Source organism: Seriola aureovittata, chromosome 8, assembly GCF_021018895.1.
Source record: "Seriola aureovittata isolate HTS-2021-v1 ecotype China chromosome 8, ASM2101889v1, whole genome shotgun sequence".
Classification (NCBI taxonomy): Eukaryota; Metazoa; Chordata; class Actinopteri; order Carangiformes; family Carangidae; genus Seriola; species Seriola aureovittata.
The window spans coordinates 8,787,990-8,814,806 of NC_079371.1; the positions used below are offsets into that span (position 1 = coordinate 8,787,990).

At 40.8% G+C, this 26,817-nt stretch overlaps 1 protein-coding gene across 3 annotated transcripts in view; it reads left to right on the forward strand.

Annotated features, from left to right (window-relative positions):
* The window catches only part of slit3 (slit homolog 3 (Drosophila)), a 244,940-nt gene that overhangs the window by 163,858 nt on the left and 54,265 nt on the right, over positions 1 to 26,817 (forward strand). For all 3 annotated transcript variants that reach the window (XM_056383620.1, XM_056383621.1, XM_056383622.1), the window contains 8 exons: positions 9,479 to 9,550; positions 13,850 to 14,013; positions 15,133 to 15,277; positions 18,393 to 18,464; positions 20,716 to 20,787; positions 22,243 to 22,314; positions 25,363 to 25,506; positions 25,717 to 25,880. In XM_056383620.1, the coding sequence (XP_056239595.1) occupies positions 9,479 to 9,550; positions 13,850 to 14,013; positions 15,133 to 15,277; positions 18,393 to 18,464; positions 20,716 to 20,787; positions 22,243 to 22,314; positions 25,363 to 25,506; positions 25,717 to 25,880 (905 nt within the window). The remainder of the gene's footprint in view (positions 1 to 9,478; positions 9,551 to 13,849; positions 14,014 to 15,132; positions 15,278 to 18,392; positions 18,465 to 20,715; positions 20,788 to 22,242; positions 22,315 to 25,362; positions 25,507 to 25,716; positions 25,881 to 26,817) is intronic.

Here is a 26,817-nt window from a genome sequence, read left to right on the forward strand (position 1 = left end):
TGTATCCGCTTTCTTTCAGGGAGTTAGATGAAGAGATTAGTATCAGTCTGGAAGCCCGCTAATGTAGCTTAGCACAGCGACTGGAAACTGTTCCACAAGTAGCATAATCAACAAACTAGCATCCCTAAATCTCAGCTTTAGGCTAAGTAACATGGTGTGTCTTGTTTGTTTAATCAACACACAAAGTGAAGTCTAAAAGTTGCAGTAATAGGGCAGGTATGGGTCAGATTATTTCTTGGCCAGGAGCAGTAACCTCCTAGAGTATCGGCTGGTTGCCCAACAACTTCACAGTGATGAGAAGACTCTAGGGAGCTACTGTAGCCAAGAAAAAAGCTGTTTCTCACTGTTTCCAATATTTTTGCTAAGGTAAGCTACTAAGCTACTAACTCTATAGGCTAATCAGGCCAATGTCACTTATTATACTTTGTGTCTCAGTGGTAACTGTTTAAATTATCATTTCATTAAGACAATATTGAAAGGAGCTTGATTGACGTATCTCTGCTATGGTAGCTACAGTAAAGCGGCTCGCGTGTCAAGTCCACCTTTGCCCCAATAGTCTGGCTGCCAGAGATGGCAGCAGTGGCAAAACTCAATTACAAGTTGTCAAACACCTGACATCACAGACAGCACGTTTACATTTTCCTCCACAGTCACTTGTTTAACTGACAAGTAATTGCTGGAAAGTGATTAGGATTACTGCAACTTTATGAGAATGATCATCACATGCTTCCAGAAGAGGTTTCGGTTTGTGCCATTTCACACTTAAACGTTGTTGTTCTGAGCGAGTAACAAAATGCTGCACAGGAAACTCAGGGATCTTCGAAGTCATTTGATGATTTTAAACCTGTTTAAAACCGCACTTCTGCAAAATCGATGTTTTCACTGGCTTCATATGCTTTGAATGACAATCAGCATTTCTCTTTGATACAATTTATACCTGCTTTAACCTGCCCTCCCCATTTGCTGTTCAGCCCCATTTTATTTTCTGACAAATAACATTTTGCATTTAATCTTTCCAATCAATATTTTTCCAGTCATGGCACAGGAATTCCAATTTGGGCCCTGAAAAGATTCAATTTAGAAACAGGCATGTTAGCTTGATTTTACTTGATATCATTAATAACAACAACAGTAACCTTTCCTTTGCATTTTATTTTAGCTATTGATATTGAATGGCGTTCCAATATGTTTTATACATGATGTATTGAATACAGGAGATTAGCTGTAGGTGTTGCAAAGTTAACATTAATAATGATACACGTTTTTAACAGTATGCAACCAGTACAAAGTGACAGCACTAAATTCATGTTCATTTATTCATTAATGCTGTGTTCTATCCTTTCTCTGCTTTTTTCTTCATCTAATCCAACATAAGTGAACAATTTCCCACCACAGGATTTAACAACCTCCAGAGAAGGTTATGAACTCATTACACAGCTGCTACAATAACCATGAGTTGATTTACAGTGAGGCAGAGGATGAGAAGGGGAGTTTTTACAAGATAAAGTTAGTTGTGAAACTTTAAAACATAAAATGATTGGATACAATGCACTGTATTGGTCTACTGAATTTGCCAATTAGCCCTAAAGTTATCTGTAAAGGCCCGGTCAAACCAGGAAGGGGCACAGTGAAGAGCAACTGTGGGGTAGAACTAACAATTATTTAACTAGTGAGCCTCTAAGATGAAACCCATAGTTAATCGGAATAGTTGTCCTGGCATTTTGGTGTCAGGATCTCATTCAATAAAGAGATGCGCCATGAATTTGCACAGTTTATTCAAAAGATTTATTTACACCACTGATCAATGTCTCAAAACTGTCTGCAAACCACATCTCCTTTGTTTATCGCAGGACAAGTTACTAAACCCTCTTGTGGCTGTAGTAATTATGACCGGAGCAACGGATGAAGTCCGGTGACTTCATATAGAGAAAAAGTCCACTATGGGAGGAGGTTGGGGATGATGCTATTGACAAAATGTTGGACTTTAATATGGGAGGTTCATTTCGTGTTTCAAACCGTTCTGTAACCTTAACCATGTATTTATAATTGTAACCATGACTATTAGGGTCATGGTTACATCACAACAAAGTACTTATTTTCACCCAAACCACAATCTTTTTCTAAACTTAACCAAGTTGTATTTGTGCCTAAACCTAACCAACCCTTTACTATAGCACTGTCACATCATAAGAGAATAAGCTATTTATTTTTCAGCAGTGATTTTTAGCAGTTTATCTGTGGTTTATGTCTTGTCGCCAGCTGGAAGCAAATTCAGGAAACATTTCTATGGGTTGTATCAGAGGATAGAGACGAACTACTTATGGTTTTTAGGTTGGAGGACTGGTTGATAAACATGGATGATGCAAAGGTCAGAACTTTCAAGACAGCTCACTGTTCTTTTGCGTGTCGGACTTTACTGAAGTTGAACTCAATGCAAAAGAATCACATAGATTTACCTTACCCCTGCAGGCAGACCCACTGATAGTGGTGTTTGTGTGATTATTAATTAAGAATTATTTTAAATGCTTGTGTAACTGGGTATTAATCCAGATTCTCTGGCCAGCTGCCACTTTTCTAAACAATTGTTAAGATGGTTAATTACACCTGTCATTCCTGACCATGAGTCACTGTAACCAGTGAAAACACAAATGTACCCGTCCCGCACCGATCAGCCACAGCACAGAAACCAGTACCTGGTTATGATGTTGTGGCTGATCAGTGTAGATGAGGAACTGGTGCAAACAGTTTGCTTGCAGAGCAGCTCCCAGGTTAAACTGAGACAAATTGTCACTGTAACGTTAATGGTTGTCATTTAGTAAGACCCTGATGAAAACAGTGTGTGTTTCTGGGATCTTTGTTTTGTCACATCAAAGGCTGCTGTATAATGTTGCAATTATTAGAGTCAGTTTGATAAATCGTAGCAACAATGTGGTTGTAAGTAGGGTCATAAAATTGCTTTGTTACGCTTTCAGTTTGTGGTTTCATGCCCACAATGGAGTATTGATTTGAGATTTAAGAGTAGGTCCAAGTGCACCAGAGGGTTTTTGCTCCAGAGTTCCATCTAAACTGAGACATCAGTGCAGGAAAAAGTCTAATAGTCCAAGACGACTGCAGAGAATTGAAATGAAGCGAGGAAAGCGATGAAGTTCAGCCTCTGCTTCACACATTGGTAACACCTCTGTCAACTGGCTCCTCATGTATCACAAAAGCTGGGCAAATTTTCCTAAGAGAGTATTTTGTTATTATCAGTGGATGCTCTGTGAGTATAATCACAAATTGAATGTACAATGAAAGTGCAAAAGACTAAAATGACCACTCCAACATGTTACATAAAGGTACATTTTATGATTTGTTTTACGTTGTGTTTGGTGATTCAGTCGTCAGCGTTGTCCTTTCACTCTGCTCCTTCTCACCGACCATAACTAATGTTAGTGATTACGAGAGAGAATAATCGTATTGAATGTTAAGTCAATATTGGTTGTAATCACAGTCATAAAGTTGCACAAGTTGTTGTGTAGTGTTTTAGTGGCTGTAGTAATTCACACATTCTGTCAGTGTATTGATCTGTGTCTGTTAAGGCTGATTAAGCATAATAGAGACTAATAGAAAATTCACTTTATTACACACACATTTCGACACGCACAGTCGCAGCTTAGACTTTGTGGAGCTGCACACAAATAGACACAGAACTGAACTGAACCACCAGACAAACATAAATGCACATGCACACATGTAGAGATTAAAAATATCTTCATTTTTATTCTTCGTAGATCTGCAGAAGTTTACATTCACATCTGTCTCACTCAAAAGGACTTTCAGAGGACAAACAGCTGGTAATGGACACATTAATGAAAAGTCTGACCTTAAGGTTAGCGTCTTAAACGATGAAGCCACCCTGTGGAGTTTTAATTTCAGTATGACAGAAAACACACAACAGTCAGCAAAGCGTTGGGGTAAAACTTAAGGTCACAGAGAGTATTCAGAATATTGCTTGTAAAAACAAGAATGGTCTTCTGGACTCATAGATGAACATCACTGGTTAGATCTCACAAAATAACCTACACATTAACCTTTATGTTTTTTTTACATTTATGACACCTGCTAAAAGACTTTGTGTAAACAGGGAAAAGCAGATGGAATTGGGTCTTTGCTTTGGGCTGTAGTGACATCAAAACATTAAAATTACATTAAGGTCTGCCGATGTAACTTTCTAAACTTAACTCACAGATTTCAGGTTACCATATTTGCCCATGTGCCAGCAGTTTCAAAGAAGATGGAAACTACTCCTCCTTGTTTTTCCTCTAAATAAACTCAGACATTTTCTGATTTCTCCAGGGTCAATAACTGTATCTCCCTAGATTTATTTTCTTTGTGTTGAGAACACAACCAGGAAACCTATGTCACCTGAACCATACTCTCTGTATGTCGCCTGTTCTCTGTTCCTGTCCTGAGCCTTAAATACAGCAATGCTGTCAAATACTAGGTAACCGAACTCTAAGGTAACCTCATGATCAAAAGCTGTTTTGGAGTATTTATTTATTATTTAAGATATTTTTCATGCCCGGCTTAATACCCAGCATCTTAAAAGTAGAGCAGATGTTTGGACCTCTGCAGTGTGTGTGTGTGTGTGTGTGTGTGTGTGTGTGTGTGTGTGTGTGTGTGTGTGGTGTGTGTGTGTGTGTGTGTGCGTGTGTGTGCGTGCGTGCGTTTTTGTGTGTGTGTGCGTGCGTGCGCGCGCGTGTGTGTGTGTGTGTATGTGTGGGAGGGAGGGAGGGAAGATTGACGAGTAAGGCTTTGACCTCAGTGTGTAGGCTGCAGCAAAGACACATGATAACATCACTCTCCTTCTCTCTCTCTCTCACACACACACACACACACACACATACAAGCACACACATAAGCACACACACAAACACAAACGATAACATCTCCCTGGTGGGTTGCCTCTAAAGAGTCTCCTCCATCACTGACTGCAGAGGCCCTTTTACTGCAACAGAAAGACTACTGCATTGCATGCAGACACACGCAAGCATGCACTGTACATGCTGACTCAAGAATACACACTTCATAGTAGCACACACACTTACATGCATGTGTATATACACACAGACACAGGGGATCATGGATGTATCCTGCAACACCGCTGCAGTGGTCACTGCAGCCTATCTCAAATTAAATAGCAAAAAATGGAGCTGAATAGGCATTTTGTAATAGAAAGAATGTGTGTCACAAACAATGTTGGACCAGTCCTTGAGCTCTCTTTTACTATGACTGCAAAAACAAAATGTGATTTTTTTTTAAAAACGGGCTTTTAATCTGCAGTGCATTGAGCTTCCAGTAACATGTTGGTTTTATATATGACCTTAATCTATGTTAAAATCTGAAATTTTAACAAAAATCACTGCTTTAAAAAAGGATTGCAAGATAGCTTAGTATTTAATGGATAAAAATATAACTACATCAATCACTGGATTCCATGTTAGAGATACTGACTAATTATCCTCAAATACACAAGATTGAAGAAATATCTGAATCTGAATAACATCCAGTAATGTGAGCAGCTTATTTAACCTATAAATCATGTGTGAAGCATTATCCTTAACTCTGTGACTCCACACCCTGTCGGTATATGATACAGCATTAACTTTAACATCAGTTCATCCTGAAATCAGCCATAAAAAAGAACATAAGAGTGAAAGGCCAGCAAAAAGGATAAATCTCTCTAACTCAAAGCATAACGTCACTTAGGAAACAGCTGCAACACAGGATGCTAATACACAGTACACAAAGTATTTTCCTAACCGAATAACATCAGTTGTGAGACATTTGTAAATGGGACCATGACTACACAGCCAATGTTCTGGTTTGTACTGTGTGATTTTGTGGTCAAAGTACAGGATGGTGTGTTGGGATCTGTCAAGGCTGCAGGATTATAAAGTTTAGACTGACATGAGGTGGAGTGCAGAACCAGTGGAAAGTCCCCATCTGGACCAATCGGATATTTAACACTATAAAACCAAAGAGTTGAATCAAATGCAGAAACTCACAGGTGTACTGCTGTCCAGCCATTTCTAGTGCCAAGGTTTAGCTCAGGCTCTTCTGTCAGTTATATAATGCACCCAGAATTTTAAAAGGAGATGTGTCAGCACATCTATATGTTTTTCTTTTGGGGGGGGGGACAAAAGCTCAGCATGTTTCAGGTGAAGTGTTACAGTTGGTTAGTTTGGTTAAATGAAGGCAAATTACGACACAAATCAAAGTCTCACTTGTTCAGGTGCTTAGACGTGAATTAACTGGATCCTCCATATCTTAGCAATATCAAGTGGTGATCCTCCAGTGACAGTTTCTGCCTTTGCCAAAATGCAAATATTTTAATTTTTTTTAAATTTGTTTATGATCATTTCAAATCTAAAACGATGCACAATTTTCAAGAGTGTAGCTGTGGCCAGAGGCGTGTAACATAAACTGGGAAAAAAACAGCCACAATATAAAACATAGCTGCGGACTTCTAAATGATGTTTTTAGTGTTTATCTTGGCTTAAGTCAGTTCAGTCGCTACTTTATTAAGGCAGAGAGATGTGGGGGGGTGGATGGAGTGAGTGGGAGAATAACTGACAGGGAAATTGCAGAGGGAAATTATTGTTATTCCACAATTAAATTATATATACTGGGTGGAATCGCCCCTGACAGGGCTGACCATAGCAGCACTCCTGATGTGTGTGTGTGTGTGTGTGTGTGTGTGTGAGTGAGTGAGTGAGAGCGAGTGTGAAACTTTATCCGTCTACCAAGGCCATTGAGGCTACACTGGCAGGGAGGAGAATGTAGAAAGAGAATCGGAAGGAGAGAGAATTAAAGAGAAAGAAAAGTAGTAACATCAACAGAGTGAAGCAAAAATAGTCTATTTTAAGGCTGAGTGGGTGTTAGTGAAAACACAGCAAACCCCCGGTAATGAGCCTATTTTGAACAGTATGTACAACATACACCATGACAGCACGTAAAACAAACCATCCTCGTTGCTTGACGACGAAATCTGAACATAGTCACACTGTGTGTTTAGGCCCAAACATATTGATGCTGTAAAAAAAAAAAAAAAAAAAAAAAATCCTTTCATCTTGATTTGGGGCCATTTCTCAGGGAGAAAGCTGACCTTGTCCTTGTCTCAAACCATTAAAAACACATTGTCAAATGTGAAAAATGAATGGGTTTCATGTATAAAAAATGACTGCTCAGTCTTTATTCTTCCTGAAACAATGACTCTTTGAATACACAAGGTTTCGGGTGATATGTAAAGTAAACTGGCCTTATTTTCTCTCCAGTGAAATTAATGATCCATGAAACTTGGGCAAAAACAAAGCGAAGGGTTGCACTGGCTCGTGTTGATGTTGGCTCCTGCAAGCCACCAGAAAAATGACTCTGTAGTATAAATTTGAGTAAATCCCTGGATTTCTAATGTAACAGGGATCTCTCATTTACTTTATTTTCATTGTTGACTTTTTCCTGTAAAAAATTTGACTTCAAGCCATTTGAACAGTCTCACAAGTTATAATGAGGGGGTATATTATTTTTGCTGTATATTGTATTTCTCCCCAAATCAACTGGGAAATTTATCAGTTTATTTTGATTAGAAAAAATAAAATCAGTTATGCAAAGATTTGGGTAAAAAGGGATTTCGAAAAATTCATTGGCAGCTCAAAGTTTATCTTTTATATTTTTTTATTATTGACAAATCTGGCACATAATCCGTAGTTCATTTGTATTATCTCTCAATTTTTCTCTTTATTTTCTAACACTGCAAACAGTTTTCTGATTTGTAAATTGTACCTTTTTTTTTTTTTTAAAACACCCACAGCCGACAGTACCTCTAAAGATAATACGTTTTGGCGTTTTTTCACACATGTGAACATATCCTGTAATGTGAGTTGTGTGTCCAGCCTCGTGTTTTGCTGTGCTGTAATTTTATGTGCATGCATACACTGCTTAAGTCACGAGGGACCTGCTTGTGTTCTGATATATTTTGTTTTGTATATGCAGCTTTACCAGTTTGTACTAGTCTGTCATTGCAATCTGATCCCCCTGTGGATTGCTTTGATGGAATATCCGTCTTTTCTGCATTTTCTTTTCTCTGCTCTCATTTCTGTCTCCATTTCTGTGTATGAAAACCACAGAGAATCAATAGGCGTTGTGTTTCTTCAACACACTGAGTGGGACCTTTTGTGTGTGTGTGTGAGAGGGAGAGTGTGTGTGTGTGAGTGCGTGTGTGCGTGTGTGTGTGTGTGTGTGTGTGTGTGTGTGTGTGTGTGTGTGTGTGTGTGTGTGTGGTTGTGTTTTCTTGTAATGACAGTCAACCTTGTTTTTCATTCCATTCAGGTCGATACTACATATGAGACAGAGTATAGTTTATGAGCGTGCTAATAGCCCGAGACAGCAGTGACCTGCTTATGAGTTAGAAATGGAAGAAGCACAGATCAGGGGTGTGTGTGTTCATATGTATGTGTGCATTAATAAATAATGAGTTATAACTCTATGTGATGACTTGGCACATCAGGGGCACCCTGGACAGAGGGTCAGACTTTGTGTCTCAGTTTTGATGTTGCACGATGTTCAAATAATTTCAATTCAAGTCAAGTCAATTTTGTTTATATAACCTGGAATTACAAATTTGTTCTAGTGGGTTTAACAATCTGCATCATACAAAACCCTTTACCCTTACAACCTCAATTCAGATACAGAAAAACTTTTATTTATAAAAAAAAAAATTAAAAAACAATAAAGGAAAAAGAGCAATTTACAATAATTTCTGTTCTTAATAAACTAAAAAACATTGTTTTCTGTGTCACAAAGTGTTGTGCCAGTGTACTCTCCACTACACCATCGATCCAATTAGCCTTAAAGCTCTTAACTTAAAATAAATTAGTAAGCACAATTCTTTGTTATATCCTAAGTCAACTCGAACACTGGTAAACAATAAAGTTAATATTCTCCTGTCTTGTGACCCCTCGTCACAGGTTTAATGTGTAACAAGTATTTTTCCTCTTCTCAGATTGCTTAATTAGAAGAGTTTTACAAACCCAAAGAGATAAACCGATGCAGTATTTCCCAAGAAATGACTAATCCTTGCAGAAAAGTCTGGAAAAACAAACATAACTTGGTGTACCACATCACATTTTTGATTTTTTGATGTCTCATTTTTTGATTTTTGTCCTGGCCCATACGTTTGGGACCACTGCCATCGACAAAGGTCGATGTAAACTACTTTTCTTATTTTATATTAGATATTATATTATTATTAGTTCTTTGGGGGGAAATGGTGACAAGGACTTGAATCTGCATTTTGGATAGACTGTAATTTGACTTGCGTCAGAGTTTGAACCAACAGACCAATAAGTGGCACCAGGGTGTTATTTTTCTAACAATCTGTTTTTCTCTTCCCTCCCTCCCTCCCTCCCTCCCTCTTCCCTCTCTCTGGTTCTCCATCCAGCACTCTCAACAACAACAACATCACCCTCATCCCCCTGTCCAGCTTCAACCACATGCCCAAGCTGCGGACACTGTGAGTATAACACACAGTCGCACACACACACACACACACACAGACACACACACACATTTATACAAAGAGGTATTTACATATACTGCAGATGCTCGTACACATGCACTCTGTGGTTACACATTAACACATACACACATGCACGTGGATGAATTACTGCCCACTTTCATGTAAACTGAGTAAGTACAGAAACACACTGCACACAATGTTCACTTTCACACACACACACACACACACAACACACACACACACACACACACACACACAGCATGGCAGTGCGGTCTGTGTGTGATCATCTAATCATGCCATAATAAGAGACCAGCTCTTCTATTGTTTCATGACTGTGAATAATCATGTGGCCATCACATACACACACACACACACACACACACACACACACACACACACACACACACACAGACACACACACATAGATACACATGGAGATGGATACAGTGACATGTGCATGCACCACACACACACACACACACACACACAAACAAACACACACACACACACACACATACACACACACACCCTTGAGTAATGGTAACTCCATTAATACCACAAGAAAGGCTTTTTAAGGCTCCGTAGTTCAATCTGCTTTGATTCATTAGAAGAAACCTCATATGCTGATGTTACTGATGTGAGCACAGACACTAAGATACACACTTACAATTGGCAGAGCCATGGCACGACATCTCAAGGGAGGCTACCCATAATCCCTTGGGGACTGTCTGAGAGGCAGACCATTGGTTGCGTTCCTGCTGGCCACAGTGGGGTTGAATTTTGCCAAACCAGCATGCAGAGAATGGGATTTCCTCCCCAAATCACCATTTTGAAGAGCCACTTGTGTGGTCACACAGCCCTACTTAACATTCAGAAATGGGGGATTTCTAAATACACAACACTGCTAAATACAAGCAGGACAACAGTGGTCCATTTATCTTTTATGACCATGTCTTCTGTTCAACTTTTGACCGACGGTGTCCGCCAACAGCCAATCACATGGCGGCGTTTGGATATTTCCTGCATACTGCTGCAACTCTAGTGGCAATACGGCTCAAAATCAGCCTTTTAAAATTGGATTTCAGGCAGCAGCACAACTGCACAGTTGCCAGGAGATTGAGTTACTAATATCCAATATCTTTTAATCAGGAGCCCTCGTCTTCTTCTGTTTTCTGTCAACACTGAGTGACTGTCTCCTCTGATTTAATCCTTCTTCCTCTTCCCTTTTTTGTCTCCTCCTCAGTGTTTTTGCTTCAAAGTTCACGTTTCATCCATCCCTTTTCTGCCTTATTCTCTGCATCTTTCTCGCTTTTAATGATCCTCTCTTTCCGCCCACCCTCATCATTATTTGCTAAAATGTCTTCACTCACTTGCTTTGCTTCCTCTTCCTCCTCCTTTTCCTCTCCTTTCTTCCACCTCCTCTCTGTCCAGTGTTCACATCTCAGTCCATCCTGTCCCTTCTCCTGCACTGCCTCTTCATGCAGCTCCTTCTCGCCGCCTCCTCTGTATTAAATTTGGTGTCCGTTCTTTTTTGCCGCCCTCGGATCCTGATATTGAATTTGCTGCTTTTATAAAAACGACTTATTCAATCAATTGTTTAGAGATGTCCCTGATTTGATTAGCAGGGAACTTAGAGACACCTACACACAGTGTGTGTAGGTGTCTCTAAGTCTAGGTCTCTCTGAGTTCCCTTGTGTCCCACAGTGTGTGTAGGTGTCTGTGTGTGTGTGTGTGTGTGTGTGTGTGTAGAAACTTCTCTTTAAATTAAATGGCTTACCTCCCCTGCCACCTTAATCTGTGATTTCTTCAGATGGCCACTATTTAGTTCATGCTATCTGTTTTTTCTCACACGCTCGCTGTCTCTCTCTCTCTCTCTGTCTCTCTCTCTCTCTCTCTCTCTCTCTCTCTCTCTATCTCAATCCATCCATCATATTTTGCCTTTTTTCTTTCTCTTTCTTTCTGCAGTATCCTTCTATTCTATTAGCAGTAATGATATCACCTCATGGTGCCTCTTATTCAGAAACTTGAACCAATGAAAAGATTAGAACTCCCACTGCTTGTGTGTTTGTGTAATTCATTGCACTAAAGATGTGCCCGGTATCCCTCAGAAAAAGCACAGATAGACACACACACATGTTCATGAAAACATCATGCACCGTGCACGTATTCACTCGCAACCAATGAGCACAACAAACGCTATCACTGACTTTCAGCTACATAGAAACACACCCGACACACACACACACACACACACACACACACACACACACACATACATACACTTTCTCCATACCCCCTGCCTGCTCCCATTCTCCCCTGTGTTTTAATCCTACTTGTCAGTAATTAAGGCTGAGCCGGGGGTGGGCCGGGACGTGGCTATCTCCAGGCGGGGGTTTGACTATAAACTGGATTTATAATGGGAGAGCGGTATTAAAACCCACTGCCCCCGCTGCTAGCATCAATGAGCCCATCTCTGTTCCATAACAGGATTTGTCCTCTGCTTTATTACAAAGGGAGGCCTGTCTTCTGAAAGGCTAGATATCCCGGCTGGCATATAATACGCTGACAAGACATTCTGCCGTTCCTCCTCCTCCTCATCTCTCTCTCTCTCTCTCTCTCTCTCTCTCTCTCTCTCCTCTCTCTCTCTCTCTCTTTCTCTCTCTCTTTCTCTCTCTCTCTCAAGGTGTCAGATCCAGCTAATGCCGCCCGTAGAGAGTCTCAGCTCTGTGAAACATCACCTGATGAGCAGTACCATTTAATTAAATCCTATTATTGTGAAAATGTAACTTAAAATATGATTTAATGTATTTAAGATGTGATTAATTTCCCATCATCCTCTCACGTTAACAATGCGATTCAGTGATGAGAGAATCTTAAGTACTAGAATCATTTAGTTTACAATAAAATGATGTGCAAAATTCAATAATATGTTGCACAATACATTAAAGGCTTGGTTCACTTATAAATAAACATATTTTCTCTCTCTAACTATGCAGATAAATTTGCCCTTTATGGTTCCAGATTGTCAGATTTTTCTCTTGAGGTTTCTGCCTCCACCTCATTACACTGAAGGTTGAATAAAGTTTAGTTTTTCTCACTCTCAAGATTGAAAGTGACATCTCCTTCCAGAAACTATGTCCCAGTTACTCATAATTATTGACAGACTGTGCTGTCAAGATTTGGGATTTGCACCACTTTCTACTAAAGAAATAGTCCTTAGGGAAACTGTTGTTTTCGCATGATGTGTTGAGTTCCTCAAGCAGCAGGGGCGCTGGCTCGGGAAAAACACCACAAACAAAATTTCATTCATCTGTGTGCTGGTGAAGTGGAGAAAAGAGAAAAGAGGAATTGGAAGGAGGATAGTGGAAGATATAAAACCAAAACTAACTGTAAGGATAGATACATGTAGCAACAGATGCATGTGAGAACATATATTTGGTGAACTGACCCTTTAAAATATCTTTCTCTGGGGGTCTGTAAGCCTAGAGATCTGAGACGCACCCCATGCCCATGTAATCATACGTCTTGTCACTCTTAGCTAGTCACTATAAAACCAAATCAACAAATTAACCAAGAATCATCTAAATAGATTTTTGAAATACCATTCTTAATAAATTGATTTGCTCCATGTTTTCCTCTCTTCGTCATCTCCACCTCTTTACATTCATTTTCTCGTTCTCCCCTCCAGCCTTTGTGTCCACTCTCTTCATATCTGAATCTGTCTTGCCCTCTTTTCAGTCTCTTTTTCCAGACTTATCTTCTTCTTTCCCACCTCTATCTGTGTCCCCCTTTCCTGTGTCTGCCTTTCTACATAGATTGTGATTTGGCCGTATGTGTCCTCTCTCTAGAGGGAGTCTTATTGTCACAGACCTTGGGGGAAATGAGAGCCGAGGATATTACTTTGTGTGTCTGAGTGAGAGTGCCTGTTTGTGTGTGTGTGTGTGTGTGTGTGTGTGTGTGTGTTTCACCCAAGCGACGGCCTCACGATCCCGGCCAAGGGTGTAAGCGGTGTGAAAAATAGAACCTATTTGAATGCAGACTCAAATACATTTGCTCTATCTGAGCTCAGTTTAACTTCACAGACTTTCTGAATGTATGAATTGAATTATGAATTTTTGAATGTAAGCATTTCATATTCACAGGTCTTATTGTGTCTGGGTCTTATTATTATGCACTGATAACTGTATTTAATTACACATGATTTCTGATAAATAACCATTCTCTCTCTCTCTCTCTCTCTCTCTCTCTCTCTCTCTCTCTGTCTCTCTCTCTCTCTCTCCCTCTCCCTCTTAGTCGTCTGCACTCAAACAACCTCCACTGTGACTGTCACCTGTCCTGGCTCTCTGATTGGCTCAGAGCCAGACGGGGCTTGGCTCCCTTCACCCAGTGCATGGCCCCCGCCCACATGAGGGGCCTCAATGTCCCAGATGTGCAGAAGAAGGATTTTGTCTGCAATGGTGAGTTAACATTGACACACGTAAGATTCTGTTCAAACGTTACAGCGCTTCACCTTGGCTGAAGGTCACCCTGAAGAACACTCAGTACTTTCTGTGACAAGCACAGTGAGAATATCTCTTTCCTGAATGAGTTAAAGTGGTTGGTGAAAAACATTAACATTGGTTATTGGTTTTGGGGAGGGGGGGGTATTTTTTGAGAAAGGCTGATTTGGCGTCATTCCTTCTTCAGCACATTGACCCAGAACTATCATAAGAGTGAAATCGAGCCTGTGGAATAACGTTTGAAAAAAAAAAATGACCTCGAACGACTCAGCTACACTCATGTATACAATACATTCTTGACAGAGAGTCAAGTAGATGCTCCCAGCTGAATGTAATGCTGCTGACAGCTAGCGACGAGGTATACAATACAGAGAGTGTAATAAACCTAAAGGCCATTATTACAAGCAATATTGTTATCGACTCCAGACAGCTCAGCATTGAGTTTATAACACTGAAGGAATTACACCGTGTAGAGCGCATAATCAGCTAAAAGGCTGGTATAAGAGCAGTGGTGTTATCAGCTGCAGATAGTATAGGCAATGTTTATAGGCCTCTGATTCAGCTCTCTGTGCTAATAGACTGTCAGGTCAGGCTGCTCCCTCTTTATTAGCCTTTAGCCTGTCTTTTCTGCCCACATGCTCCATACCAGACACCCCCCCCCCCTTCCATTCTTTTTCACGGTTCCTTCCCTCCTTTCATTTGATTTCCTCACTCCCCCTTCTTTCCTCCTTCTCAATATCCAGTAATATGTTGTGTCCAGATGCAATTTCTTCCTGTTTCCCCAAAGAATTTAATTCCAGACACATTGTAAAAGGTTCTGTAACAGCAGGAGGAGCATCATGGGACAAACCTCCCAACTGAAGCTGAGACTAGTGTCATGAACAAAAACTGAGATAAAATACAAACATTGCATTACTGACACTTATTGACACTAATAGCGAAAATAAAAATGGCAGAATTTTGCGGAGGTGTACGTACACTTAAGACAGAAGTTTCTCTATGAACCACTTTTTCAACAAAAGCCAGTGTATCTGGTCAGTGTACCCAGACTCTGATACTGCGTATCACCATCTCCAGGTCCGGCCCAGACGGAGTCGAGGACTTGTGTTCCACAGGTGGCCGTGTGTCCACCCAGCTGCAGCTGTAACAACAACATAGTGGACTGTCGGCGCAAAGGCCTCACAGAAATACCAGCCAACCTCCCTGAGGGCATCGTGGAGATGTAAGAACGTCTTATTCTTAATTTTCAACATAACGTATTTTGCTGTCAAACTGGTCACATGGAGAAGTCGAACCACCATGATGGACTAGCCCTTTCTTCCAACCCAGACTGCGGCAGACCATGAGTTTTGCAGTGGTAATCTTTTCTGGATTGCAGCCAAACTCGCACACTTTGCTTCCTCCTTCTTTCAGTCTCTTACACACATATTTAAACACACACACACTCATCCACATATACTCCAATGCGACATGTTTGATATCCGTATTGAGCGCTGTACCCTGTTTGTTTGTACAGAGGACAGCTGGTTGATTGCTATGTGAGTAAAGGAGCAATTCTCCCCCGCAACGCTACACCAATACCGCTATACCTCTTCAGCATAAGTAATGGATTCGCACACACACACACACACACACACACACACACACACACACACACACACACACCAGTGCACACACATCGATGCAGACACACTAGTTTTGTTTGTACAAATAAAAAATGTACTTTGGCAAAAATGCATTCTTATGCCGATGCACACACACACACACACACACACACACACACACCACACACACACACACACACACACACACACACACACAGTCTGGGAGCGTCAGACACACATATATGCATTTTGATCAAGCCACAGGCACCAAACATTTGATGAAATGTCTTGGACACACACACACACACAAACACACACACACATACACGTAGGATTAGCATTGAATCCATTATAATAAATGTTGTTGCTGCAGCCAGAAACAATAGGGTATAATAGGATGATGTATTGTCAGTCCTCCAAACGGGACAAAGTCATCTTTCTGCGTGCTGGTGGCAAGGATCACTGCCAAATGTGTGTGTGTGATTGTGTATAGTGTGTGTTTGTGTGTGTGTGTTCGTGTACGCGCGCGCGCTTGTGCTGAATTGTGTTAATCTGTCTTCTGTATTGAAATGTATTCATAAAGGAATTTCACAAAACAGGTTTGTCTCAAGGCATTTAACTTCATTACACCTTTCATTACACCTTAAAAGGGATGTGTGTGTTTGAGTGCGCTTTGAGTAGTGTGTGTAGGTGTATTCATACACGGCACGTCGTGTACCTGCTCACCTGCCAAAGACATCTCCTGTTTCTGTTGTCATTTAATCACCTCTTCACCCTATGGATTTTTTATCTAGCCTCTTAAAATGTCTTCTCTCTAATACATCCTTTGATATTGAATCTCTAAGTGTCTTTGTATCAACCTTGTTTTACTGCCCCTGATATAATTTGTAACTTGTTGTGTGCGCAGATTGTCTTTGTCAATATCTGTACATCCTTGATTCATTTTGACCCCCTAGTTGAAATAAGGTGTTGTCGGCTGCCAGCGGTGTGAGGTGCAGAAATTTAGAGAGGAACACAAGCCAAGAAGCAGCTACCTGTTAGCGTTGTGTTGCATTCAAATGCCAGCACCACTTCAGAGTTTAATTTAAAAGCCTTGTTACAGAGTAGAAGTTACAAACTGATGCAATAAATTCACTTAAATTGCATTTAATCTCAGCAAATGTGATCATTTGAGTCAATATCATGAAATATATTGGTCGTATTAAGCTGCAAAGTCACTTACAGCAGTTAAAGACAAAGAGTATACAATATGATGATAGATAGATAGATAGATAGATAGATAGATAGATAGATAGATAGATAGATAGATAGATAGATAGATAGATAGATAGTTTCCAAGGGATAGGGCTAAAGAAAGAAAAAGAGGGATGGCGAGTGGAGGTCAAGAGGAGGACTGGGTGTTGGCTGAAAAGTGGGAGGAGAGGAAGAAGAAGGGTGGATTAGTTCCCATTTATCATTCTGACAGCTGACCCTGTGGCTGGCCTTGGGACCTCACCGCATCCCCCTCTTCTCTGATTTTTCCTCTCCTCTGCCCAAGTTGTTCACACTTTTCCACTCCTCTGATTTCTCCTTTGTCGTCCTCCTTTCCCACTCCAATGCTTACGGCGAGTCTGCCACACGTCTTTAACTTTCTCATTCCCCTCTCCTCCTCCACCTCCTTTGCTTTGCTTTGTCCGTTTCCTCTCCTCCGTCTCATAGCAGAAACAAGGAGACATGAAGAATGCATGAGCTACAACAGACAAATGTGTTTCTGAGACCATCAGGAGAGCAGAAACTAAACTACAGTACATTTCCCAAAATGTGGGCTGTGGGCCTAGTTCTGATGGCTCCCCACATGATAATAGAGTAATACTACCAGTATGGTGTAATGAGTCTGCAGTCTCCTGGAGAAAGAGATGTAATAAATTCCCTTTGGCCCTTCGCCTGAAAAAGTCGAGGAACCGAGAATATGTTCATAAATACAGTCCGGCTTCATCTAAAGAGGGAATTATATGGAAGATTCAAATAGATAAAATATTAGAAATTATGATTTAGTGAATTGTTCATGTACTGCTGACAGTCCTATAATTAAAGCAAACTTTCCATGTTCAATTAGCGGATTCAAGCTTGTATTTTATCATGGTTGAGTGACAGCAGGTTTGATGTAGCCAGTTAGCTAGCTGTCATACTTTGCCTTTATAAACATTTATATATATATGATTCCACCTCCCGAACACTCACTGAGCAAACAGGTATTGTGGTCGGCAGTCCAGGTTTTGGTTGCCAGATCCGCCTCCTGATTCAGAGGGCTGGTCCCAGGTAAGCTTATTACCACTCAGCTGCAAAACTCAAGTCAACGTTTCACACTGAGTGACCTTCACCAGTTCCCGCTGCAAAACACAGACCAACCTGCAGAAATATTGTGTAGATGTTGATCGGAACAACCACCTTTTGAACCTCTTTGTACACTTGTGTTTGGCTGAGGTTGAGGTGTAAAACAGGACGTCATGATAACCAGTGATTTCTCTGTCCTGAATGCAATTAAAGGAGAGAAAATGAACATACTAAGTTTTCCATGATGTGCAGCAGATATTCTTATGTTATGTTTTAGGGGGAAAATCTTCTTTGAATTAATGATTTTTTTTAAAATAAATGTTTAAAGGTTTATTAAAGATCAACGAACTCCATTTTTTCTCAACCCCTCCCTTCTCTCTCTCTCTCTCTCTCTCTCTCTCTCTTTCTCTCTCTCTCCAGTCGTTTGGAGCAGAACCTGATTAAAAGTGTCCCAGCAGGAGCCTTTACTGTCTACAAGAAGCTCAAGAGGATGTGAGTGTGTCTGGCTATAACTGCATACATTTAAACACACACACATGCACACCAGCATACATGCACCTATATGCATTCATAGGCTGATATATGCTTTAATACATGTAATTTATTTATCTATTTTGTTTAACTGGCTTTTAACCAGGTGGCTCCCAATCAACCTCAGCATTGGGAAGATATGATCCACTGAGCCAAAGGCTTGTAATAAATAAAGCTCTATGACCCTGATTCTTGTCGAGGGCTTCAATAATATTCACATTCTTTATTGCAGCACTAATGATTCTTGTTTGTTTTCTAAAGTGAAACTAATAGTCTAACAAAAATTACATTAATGCAAAAAAAAGTGCAGTCACTAGAAGTTAGTCCATCAACGCTGACATGATGTTATGTAAATATTTTGAAATGTGGCCTCTTTTCTGATGGGGGGGGGGGGCAGGTCGGCTGATCTCAGTGTTTTGTCGTGAGCAAACAGAAAAGATAGAAATGCATCTGAAAATGGAAACAATGAAATTTGCAGCGACTAAAATGTCAAGATTTTCACATTTTCATGTTCATGTTTTAATAAAACATTTCACCTCAACCTAGAAGTTTAATTAACAAAAGCATAAGCAGTTACTGAAGTCTATAACATTTACAGACTGTGAGCTACACAGTGCCGTAGTCACTATGGAGATCACAGTCTCTTTCACACACACACACCCACACACGCGTGAAGCTGCCTTATCATGCAAATGCCGGAAAATGCCAGAGCTGCAGACTTGTGCATGGTTGTAAGGTTATCCACCCATGCACACACACACGCACATACACACACACACACACACACGCACATACACACACACACACACACACACACACACACACACACACAGAATTTTAACCTAGACCGAAGTGTTAAATAATATATCTTACAGCGGTGGAAGTGAATGACATGAACTGCACTTAACATGCCACTGCTTCCACTTTCTCTCTCTATCTTTTGCTCCTGTCACTTCACTTTTTTCCCCTCACCCTGTCCATCTCTCTCACTCTCTCTCTCTCTCTCTCTCTCTTCTCTCTCTCTCTCCTCTCTCTCTCTCTCTCCCTCTCCCTCTCTCTCTCTGTCCCTCATTTACTTACACATCTAGCCCTTCTTACTTTTTTTTTTACTTGTCCCCTTGCCTTGACCTCTGCTGATGTATTCTCTCATGATCATTTGTCAGACAGTTCTAGGACATTCACACAGAATGAACCCCATTACTGTGTATTACAGTAATGCACTTATCTCCTCCCTCTCTCTCTCTCCCCCCAGTGATTTGAGTAAGAACCAGATTTCTGACATTGCCGCAGATGCCTTCAGTGGCCTTCGCTCACTCACCTCACTGTAAGTATTACACACCTACCTGCAAACAAACTCACACACCCACACACAGGCATGTACACAAATGCATATCCAGACAGCAAAGTAATTGGGCTCCCAGACATTTAGCAAATAAAAACGTTGTCGCTGTCGATGTTGACAACAGGAGCACAATGCGATTGAGTGTGCGTACGTGCCGGTTTGTGTGTGTAATTTTATGTGTCTGTAATCACCCAGTGTGTGTGTGTGTCACTGAGGGTGATAAGAACATGAAGGACAGTTTAATTTGAATCAATCTGGAGCATGAAAATGAGACAGACAGTCAGACAAGAAGGGGCAGACAAGGTGAACTCTCCTGGGTGTTAAGACCGAGCACACACATGCGCATTCACGCACACACATACACACACACACACACACACACACACACACACACACACACACACCACACACACACACACGCACATACACACACACACACACACACACACACACACACACACACACACAGAATTTTAACCTAGACCGAAGTGTTAAATAATATATCTTACAGCGGTGGAAGTGAATGACATGAACTGCACTTAACATGCCACTGCTTCCACTTTCTCTCTCTATCTTTTGCTCCTGTCACTTCACTTTTTTCCCCTCACCCTGTCCATCTCTCTCACTCTCTCTCTCTCTCTCTCTCTCTCTCTCTCTCTCTCCCTCTCCCTCTCTCTCTCTGTCCCTCATTTACTTACACATCTAGCCCTTCTTACTTTTTTTTTTACTTGTCCCCTTGCCTTGACCTCTGCTGATGTATTCTCTCATGATCATTTGTCAGACAGTTCTAGGACATTCACACAGAATGAACCCCATTACTGTGTATTACAGTAATGCACTTATCTCCTCCCTCTCTCTCTCTCCCCCCAGTGATTTGAGTAAGAACCAGATTTCTGACATTGCCGCAGATGCCTTCAGTGGCCTTCGCTCACTCACCTCACTGTAAGTATTACACACCTACCTGCAAACAAACTCACACACCCACACACAGGCATGTACACAAATGCATATCCAGACAGCAAAGTAATTGGGCTCCCAGACATTTAGCAAATAAAAACGTTGTCGCTGTCGATGTTGACAACAGGAGCACAATGCGATTGAGTGTGCGTACGTGCCGGTTTGTGTGTGTAATTTTATGTGTCTGTAATCACCCAGTGTGTGTGTGTGTCACTGAGGGTGATAAGAACATGAAGGACAGTTTAATTTGAATCAATCTGGAGCATGAAAATGAGACAGACAGTCAGACAAGAAGGGGCAGACAAGGTGAACTCTCCTGGGTGTTAAGACCGAGCACACACATGCGCATTCACGCACACACATACACACACACACACACACACACACACACACACACACACACACACACACACACACACGCAAGCACATAGAGCGGAGTGAACAGGAACAGGAATGTCACTGAGAAGCCACGGCTTCTGCAGTAGAGGCCAGCTGAGGCGTGATGTGACAAAATATAAAATTGCTCAAGTGAATTAAATGGTTGCAACTGCAGTCGGAAGCACATCTCAAACATAATTTCAGTTTTTGACAATCAAATGAGATAAATGGTCCAAAGCAGCATGCTTAGTGAAGAAAAGCTTCAGTGCAGTAAAATGAATGTGCTGTGCATATTTTTTTTCTATAAATTAAAAAGTTAAAAATTGCTACACTGCAAAGAGTCAACTTTTTGTCTTTGATTGCAACACTACCTCAGTTCTTCTCACTAAAATAGTTTTTCCAGCTGGCTGAGCTTGATGGCTTTTTCACTCCAAGCAGATATTGATGGTCTTCTTTTCCTTTTGGAGAGCCGAACATTAGTAGATTTATATAGAACATGGATTGGGCAAGGAAATAACAAAGGACATCTTGGTTTTCAGAATCATGTGTAATTGTTTTGTATAACGGTTGGCTAGTGTCAGCCCAAACAGCTTCATATGACAGTTAATGTTATTACATGCTGACAATAAAACATATGCATCTGTTAGACGCATGCCATCTGTTTGATTTAGATGGAAATTCACAAGACAAGTAGGCAATTTTGCAATTATAGCAGCACCACTCAACATTGAAATATTACAGTCAGTCATTCTACGGGTACGATGGGTGTGATTCAGGTTATATCTCTTCAATAGCATCATCAAAACTAACGGTGTCCTCAAAACAAAAATTGAATTTTCTTTTCATGAAGCAAAAAATACACTTTAATTTGATAAAATATTACTAGATGCCATAACTTGTGGATGCAGAGCAGGGCCCCTCTCCAGTGGCTGACTGTATCGGGAATCAGGAAGTATTTTGTTCCATCTCGTGGCAGGCTTTACACCACATAAGTCCTAGCGTGTAAGCAAAGCCTTAGAAACACTGTAACCTAAATGACGTTGTTTTGACTGTCTTGTGCAGGGTGCTGTACGGCAACAAGATCACTGAGCTGCCCAAGGGATTGTTTGATGGACTGGTTTCCCTGCAGCTACTGTAAGTACTGTCTGTCTGGTCTTTTGTTAAGCGTGTACCTGTGTGTATGTGTGTGGTCCCTCCAGAAAACAATGAAATATATTATTCAGTAAGTGAAAGAATAACACACCCAAACAAAGGAAACCAGGAAACGCTGTACTGTTGTGGATTTGTAACAGCCTGGTCCAAAATCTCTGTACAGCTTCAGTTTCTTTTAGGGAATGGTATGACTCCCTTGTTGTAGGTGATTTATAAAAATGGAACATATTTGTTTTGTGGCTTAATTTGCAGAGCGTTCATACGTCTTCATACTGTAGGCCTGCAGGTTTTTAGGAGAAAAAAAATCTGTGATTGCGTGATCCATATTTCTAAACATACTGTGTACGAAGGCGAACTTAAAAGTTTTATAATTGACTCATGCTACTCATGTTATGACAGATGTTCATCAGTGTCATTTGACAATTTCTGTTAAGTTGTCAGTAATACGTATCAGTTACAATAGATGCAGCATAATGAGCGGATATGGCTGCATTTATGTTAAGACTTGATTTTTCCTAATCACGGTAGAATGATTTGGTGATTTGGCACCAGCAAGTCATATCTACAGTACATTACCCCTGGACCATAATCACAGCTCGGGCTACTGTTATAGATCCTTATTGCTTTAATATATGGTGGTAATTTCATGAGTAAGAGAGCATCAGGCGTTTCACCCACAGTCACAGGACCAAGACTTGTTAATAATCACTATAGTGCAGGAGCAACTACTGTAGAATGCCCTCTTCATGCATTAACCCTCCATCTGTCCTTTATTGTGTGTGTGTGTGTGTGTGTGTGTGTTTGTGTTTGTGTTTGTCTGCCTGCAGCGAGTATGTTCTTAAGTGATCAACATGAACCAAATTGGTGCACTGTAATAAAATCTGTGATCTCCCATAGTTCTTTTAGTATTTAGTGTCTACAAGCAGAAAACTATTAGTTGTAAGTAATTCCTCATGGGCACAGATTCCAGCTGCAGCAGTGGTTCAGCATGCAGTAAAAAAATAAATAAAATTCTGGCTCCTATAATGGCTACATCGGTACTGTATGTGGCATATGGTCCTCACAAATGCCGCAGTCCACTGCAGAAGCAGCAAATGTTCTGGGCTTTTCCGTCGTAAAGTGAAGTGAAGCAAAGAGAATGAGGATGAGTGAATCTAACCCACAAACACCTTTTACGGGCTGAGGTGGATCATTGGGATGCATGGTGCATAGTCAGACACAGAGAGAGAGAGTGGGGGGGGGGGTTGGATGGATAGATAGATAGATTAATGGATGGATGGAGAGGAAAGATGGAAAAAAGAGACATGGGTAAAGAAGATGAAAATGGAGAAACATACAGTTTAAATTCAGAAAAGATTAGAAAAGAGAGCGAAGTAGAAGTTTTAAATTTGGTTTTTCAGTGTCCAAGTATGTCTCATGTGACATCATTAACACTTGGTAGCCTCTAATTGGAAAAGCATTTCCCTCAGAGCCTGTGATGATGCCGCAGTCACAAACTGTTAAACACTAAAACACTGAATGTTGAATATTGTCTGTACATGCATGTGTGATCCCTTAAGTAAGCTAATACAAGACTGCTTCTATGCATTTGTGACTGCGTCAATCAATGAATAAATAAAGCACTGAATGATTAGTTAATATTCACGTCTCGCCACATCATTGGTCAGTCCCACAAAAAGACATTTGCCTGAGGGTGTTGGTGCTTGCTCAGCAGACACAGGGAGGGAATATGTCTTTTAATATTTCGCCACTGATGGAAGAAAAGCTCCCATCTCCAGAATTTGTCAAGAATTTCCAGACGATGTTATTTTTCCATATGGCGTGATTATTATAAATTATATATTAGCTTTTGCTGGTGAATCAAGCAGCATGTCAACCTTCCATGACAAAGATGTGTTTATTGCTTTGTATAGCTAGCGGTCTGCTGTTTATATTGTCTGCGCTGCTTTGTTTTACTGGTGCAGTTTCAAGTAATTAGTTCCCCCTGTGAGCTGCCTAATGAGGTGTGGATATGTCGCAGAGCAGCGTGTGTGTGTGTGTATATATCTGCTTGTGAGTGCCTGTGAGTGTGTGTGTGTGTGTGTGTGTGTGTGTATGTATAACTGGGTTGTGCCAGTATGGGCGCTCGTTAGGATGACTTGAGGTGATTAAGCTGAGCTGCTATACCAAGTACCGAGTTAGTCACCTGTCAAACAAAGAAAAGAGGGAGAGAAAGGACAGGAGAGTAAGTGAGAGAGATGAAGAAACATAGAATGAAAGAAAAGACATTAAAAAAGAGTTGCGTATGGCCTGTGAGAAGAGAGCAAAAAGGTGGAGAATTAGAAGGACAAGGAGCGAGAAAAGAGAAATACAGGGGAAAACTGACACTGTGGATATATATTAGCTAATGAATTGCAGGTATGAAAAGACAGGGAGACGGAGGGAAGGGTGGAGGTGAAAACCCTTCCTGTCATTTACCTAATCCCTCTATCACATTTCCCATTTCTTCGTCTCTCTCTCTCCTCCATTTTGACTGACAGCCTCTTTCGCTTAAATGTATATCTGTGTAAACAAATTAAATTTTCACCTGTCCCTACTCTGTCTCACTCCATTATTTCCTCCATCCCATCTCTTCTCCATTCTCCCACCTCTATCTCCTCCTTCCCCCCTCCCCTCACCATCTGTCTCTCCCATCAAAACAAGATATTACACTACCCAACCCAACAGTAGATATTCCCCTCCTGCTCCAGAAGAGAAAGTGAAAATATATAAAACCGCAATTTTCAGATTTATGGGTCATGGCCAGAAAAAATATAATCATGAGTGAAGAGGGAAAGGAGAAGCCATAGCGAAGGACAAGGTGGGAAATAGTGAGATGAAGAGGACAGTAAAGGAGAAGTAAAGGTTTTGCATCTGGGAATAATGAATTGTCTCATTATCTGCATATGTGTTTATTTTTTGTTTGTGTCGTGCACAGAGATAATGAAGCAAAGTAAGTAAAAGACTTACAAATAAAAAGTGAATGCTGAACGGCTCTTCCTTGTGTTTCAGACTGCTGAATGCCAACAAAATTAACTGTTTGAGAGTCAACACCTTCCAAGACCTGCAGAACCTCAACCTGCTTTCACTGTACGACAACAAGCTGCAAACTATCAGCAAAGGACTGTTCGCCCCTCTGCGCTCGATCAAGACTCTGTAAGTACATGCTCTATATTAGAGGAACACAAGCTCAGTGCATTTTTGATTGATTTTGTCTATTGAGAGCACAAATGTAGGTTTATGATATTCAGGGCTACACATCCGTCATCATGATGATCCGTCAGAAATGAGAGGAGTCGCAGAGGGTTGCAAAGTATTACTAAAACACGTAACACCCCTTCCCCTCTCTTCCTTCCCTCTCTTTAGTCATCTGGCCCAGAATCCCTTTATGTGTGACTGTCACCTGAAGTGGCTGGCTGACTACTTGTTTGACAATCCCATCGAGACCAGTGGAGCACGCTGCAGCCACCCCAGAAGGCTGGCTAACAAACGAATCAGCCAGGTTAAAGGCAAGAAGTTCAGGTGCACAGGTAAGGCGATGAGTTCACACAGACACGGCTAATACACACACACACACACACACACACACACACACACATACACAAACAAACAAACACAAGCAAACATGCAGGGAGTTGCCTCTGAAGGTTAATAAAGATTCATATTAATCAGGTCAAAGGTCAAGTGTCAAGCTGTACAGACAGAACATTCACACTCTGTCTCTCTCTGTGTATTACTGTGATTTTCTTTGATACAAGCAGCGGGTCTCACTAATTACAACACAAACCAATTCAGTATACTGAAGCAGCACAGTAAAGAAGTCAGCAGGGATTGGCCATAGACTGTGATCGCCCACTTGTGTGAAATTATGACTGTGTATACACCTCACATCCTCAGTGCAGAGGCTCGTCTCATTGTTTTCCCTGTCTTAAATATACAATATAAATACATTTTTAAAATCCCTTTACAGACATTTTATTAACTATTTGATTTTGCTAAAACGGCGGTTGCGAGTAAATCGTTGGATTACAAAGCAGAGTAATATGAGACCTCAACTGTATTAGCTTCCGCAGTCACTTTAGCCTTATACTGAACGTGACTGTGCTAAGAAGAGATGATCATGTAACAGAATTATCAGAAAAGATAAGGGTATCTTGTGTTTGTTTTACAATGAGCAACAAGGTGGGTTGTACAACAGTTCGGTTGTGTTGTCATTTAGTGGTCTTCTATCACGACCGTTTTGGAGCGTGGAACCTAAAGAAAAACATAACAGCACTCCTGTAATGATAAAAGAGGAAGTACTCAAGAAAAATTGGATAACAGATTTTTAAAGCACTGAAACAATAGTTCCCATCGCAGTCGTCCTAGTTACATCAGTACGCTGTAAAAAGTGCGTCTCCAAGGCCGACTATTTGCTCACATGACATTTCCACCCCTCCTGTTTCCTAAAATGCTGTGCTCCAGCCT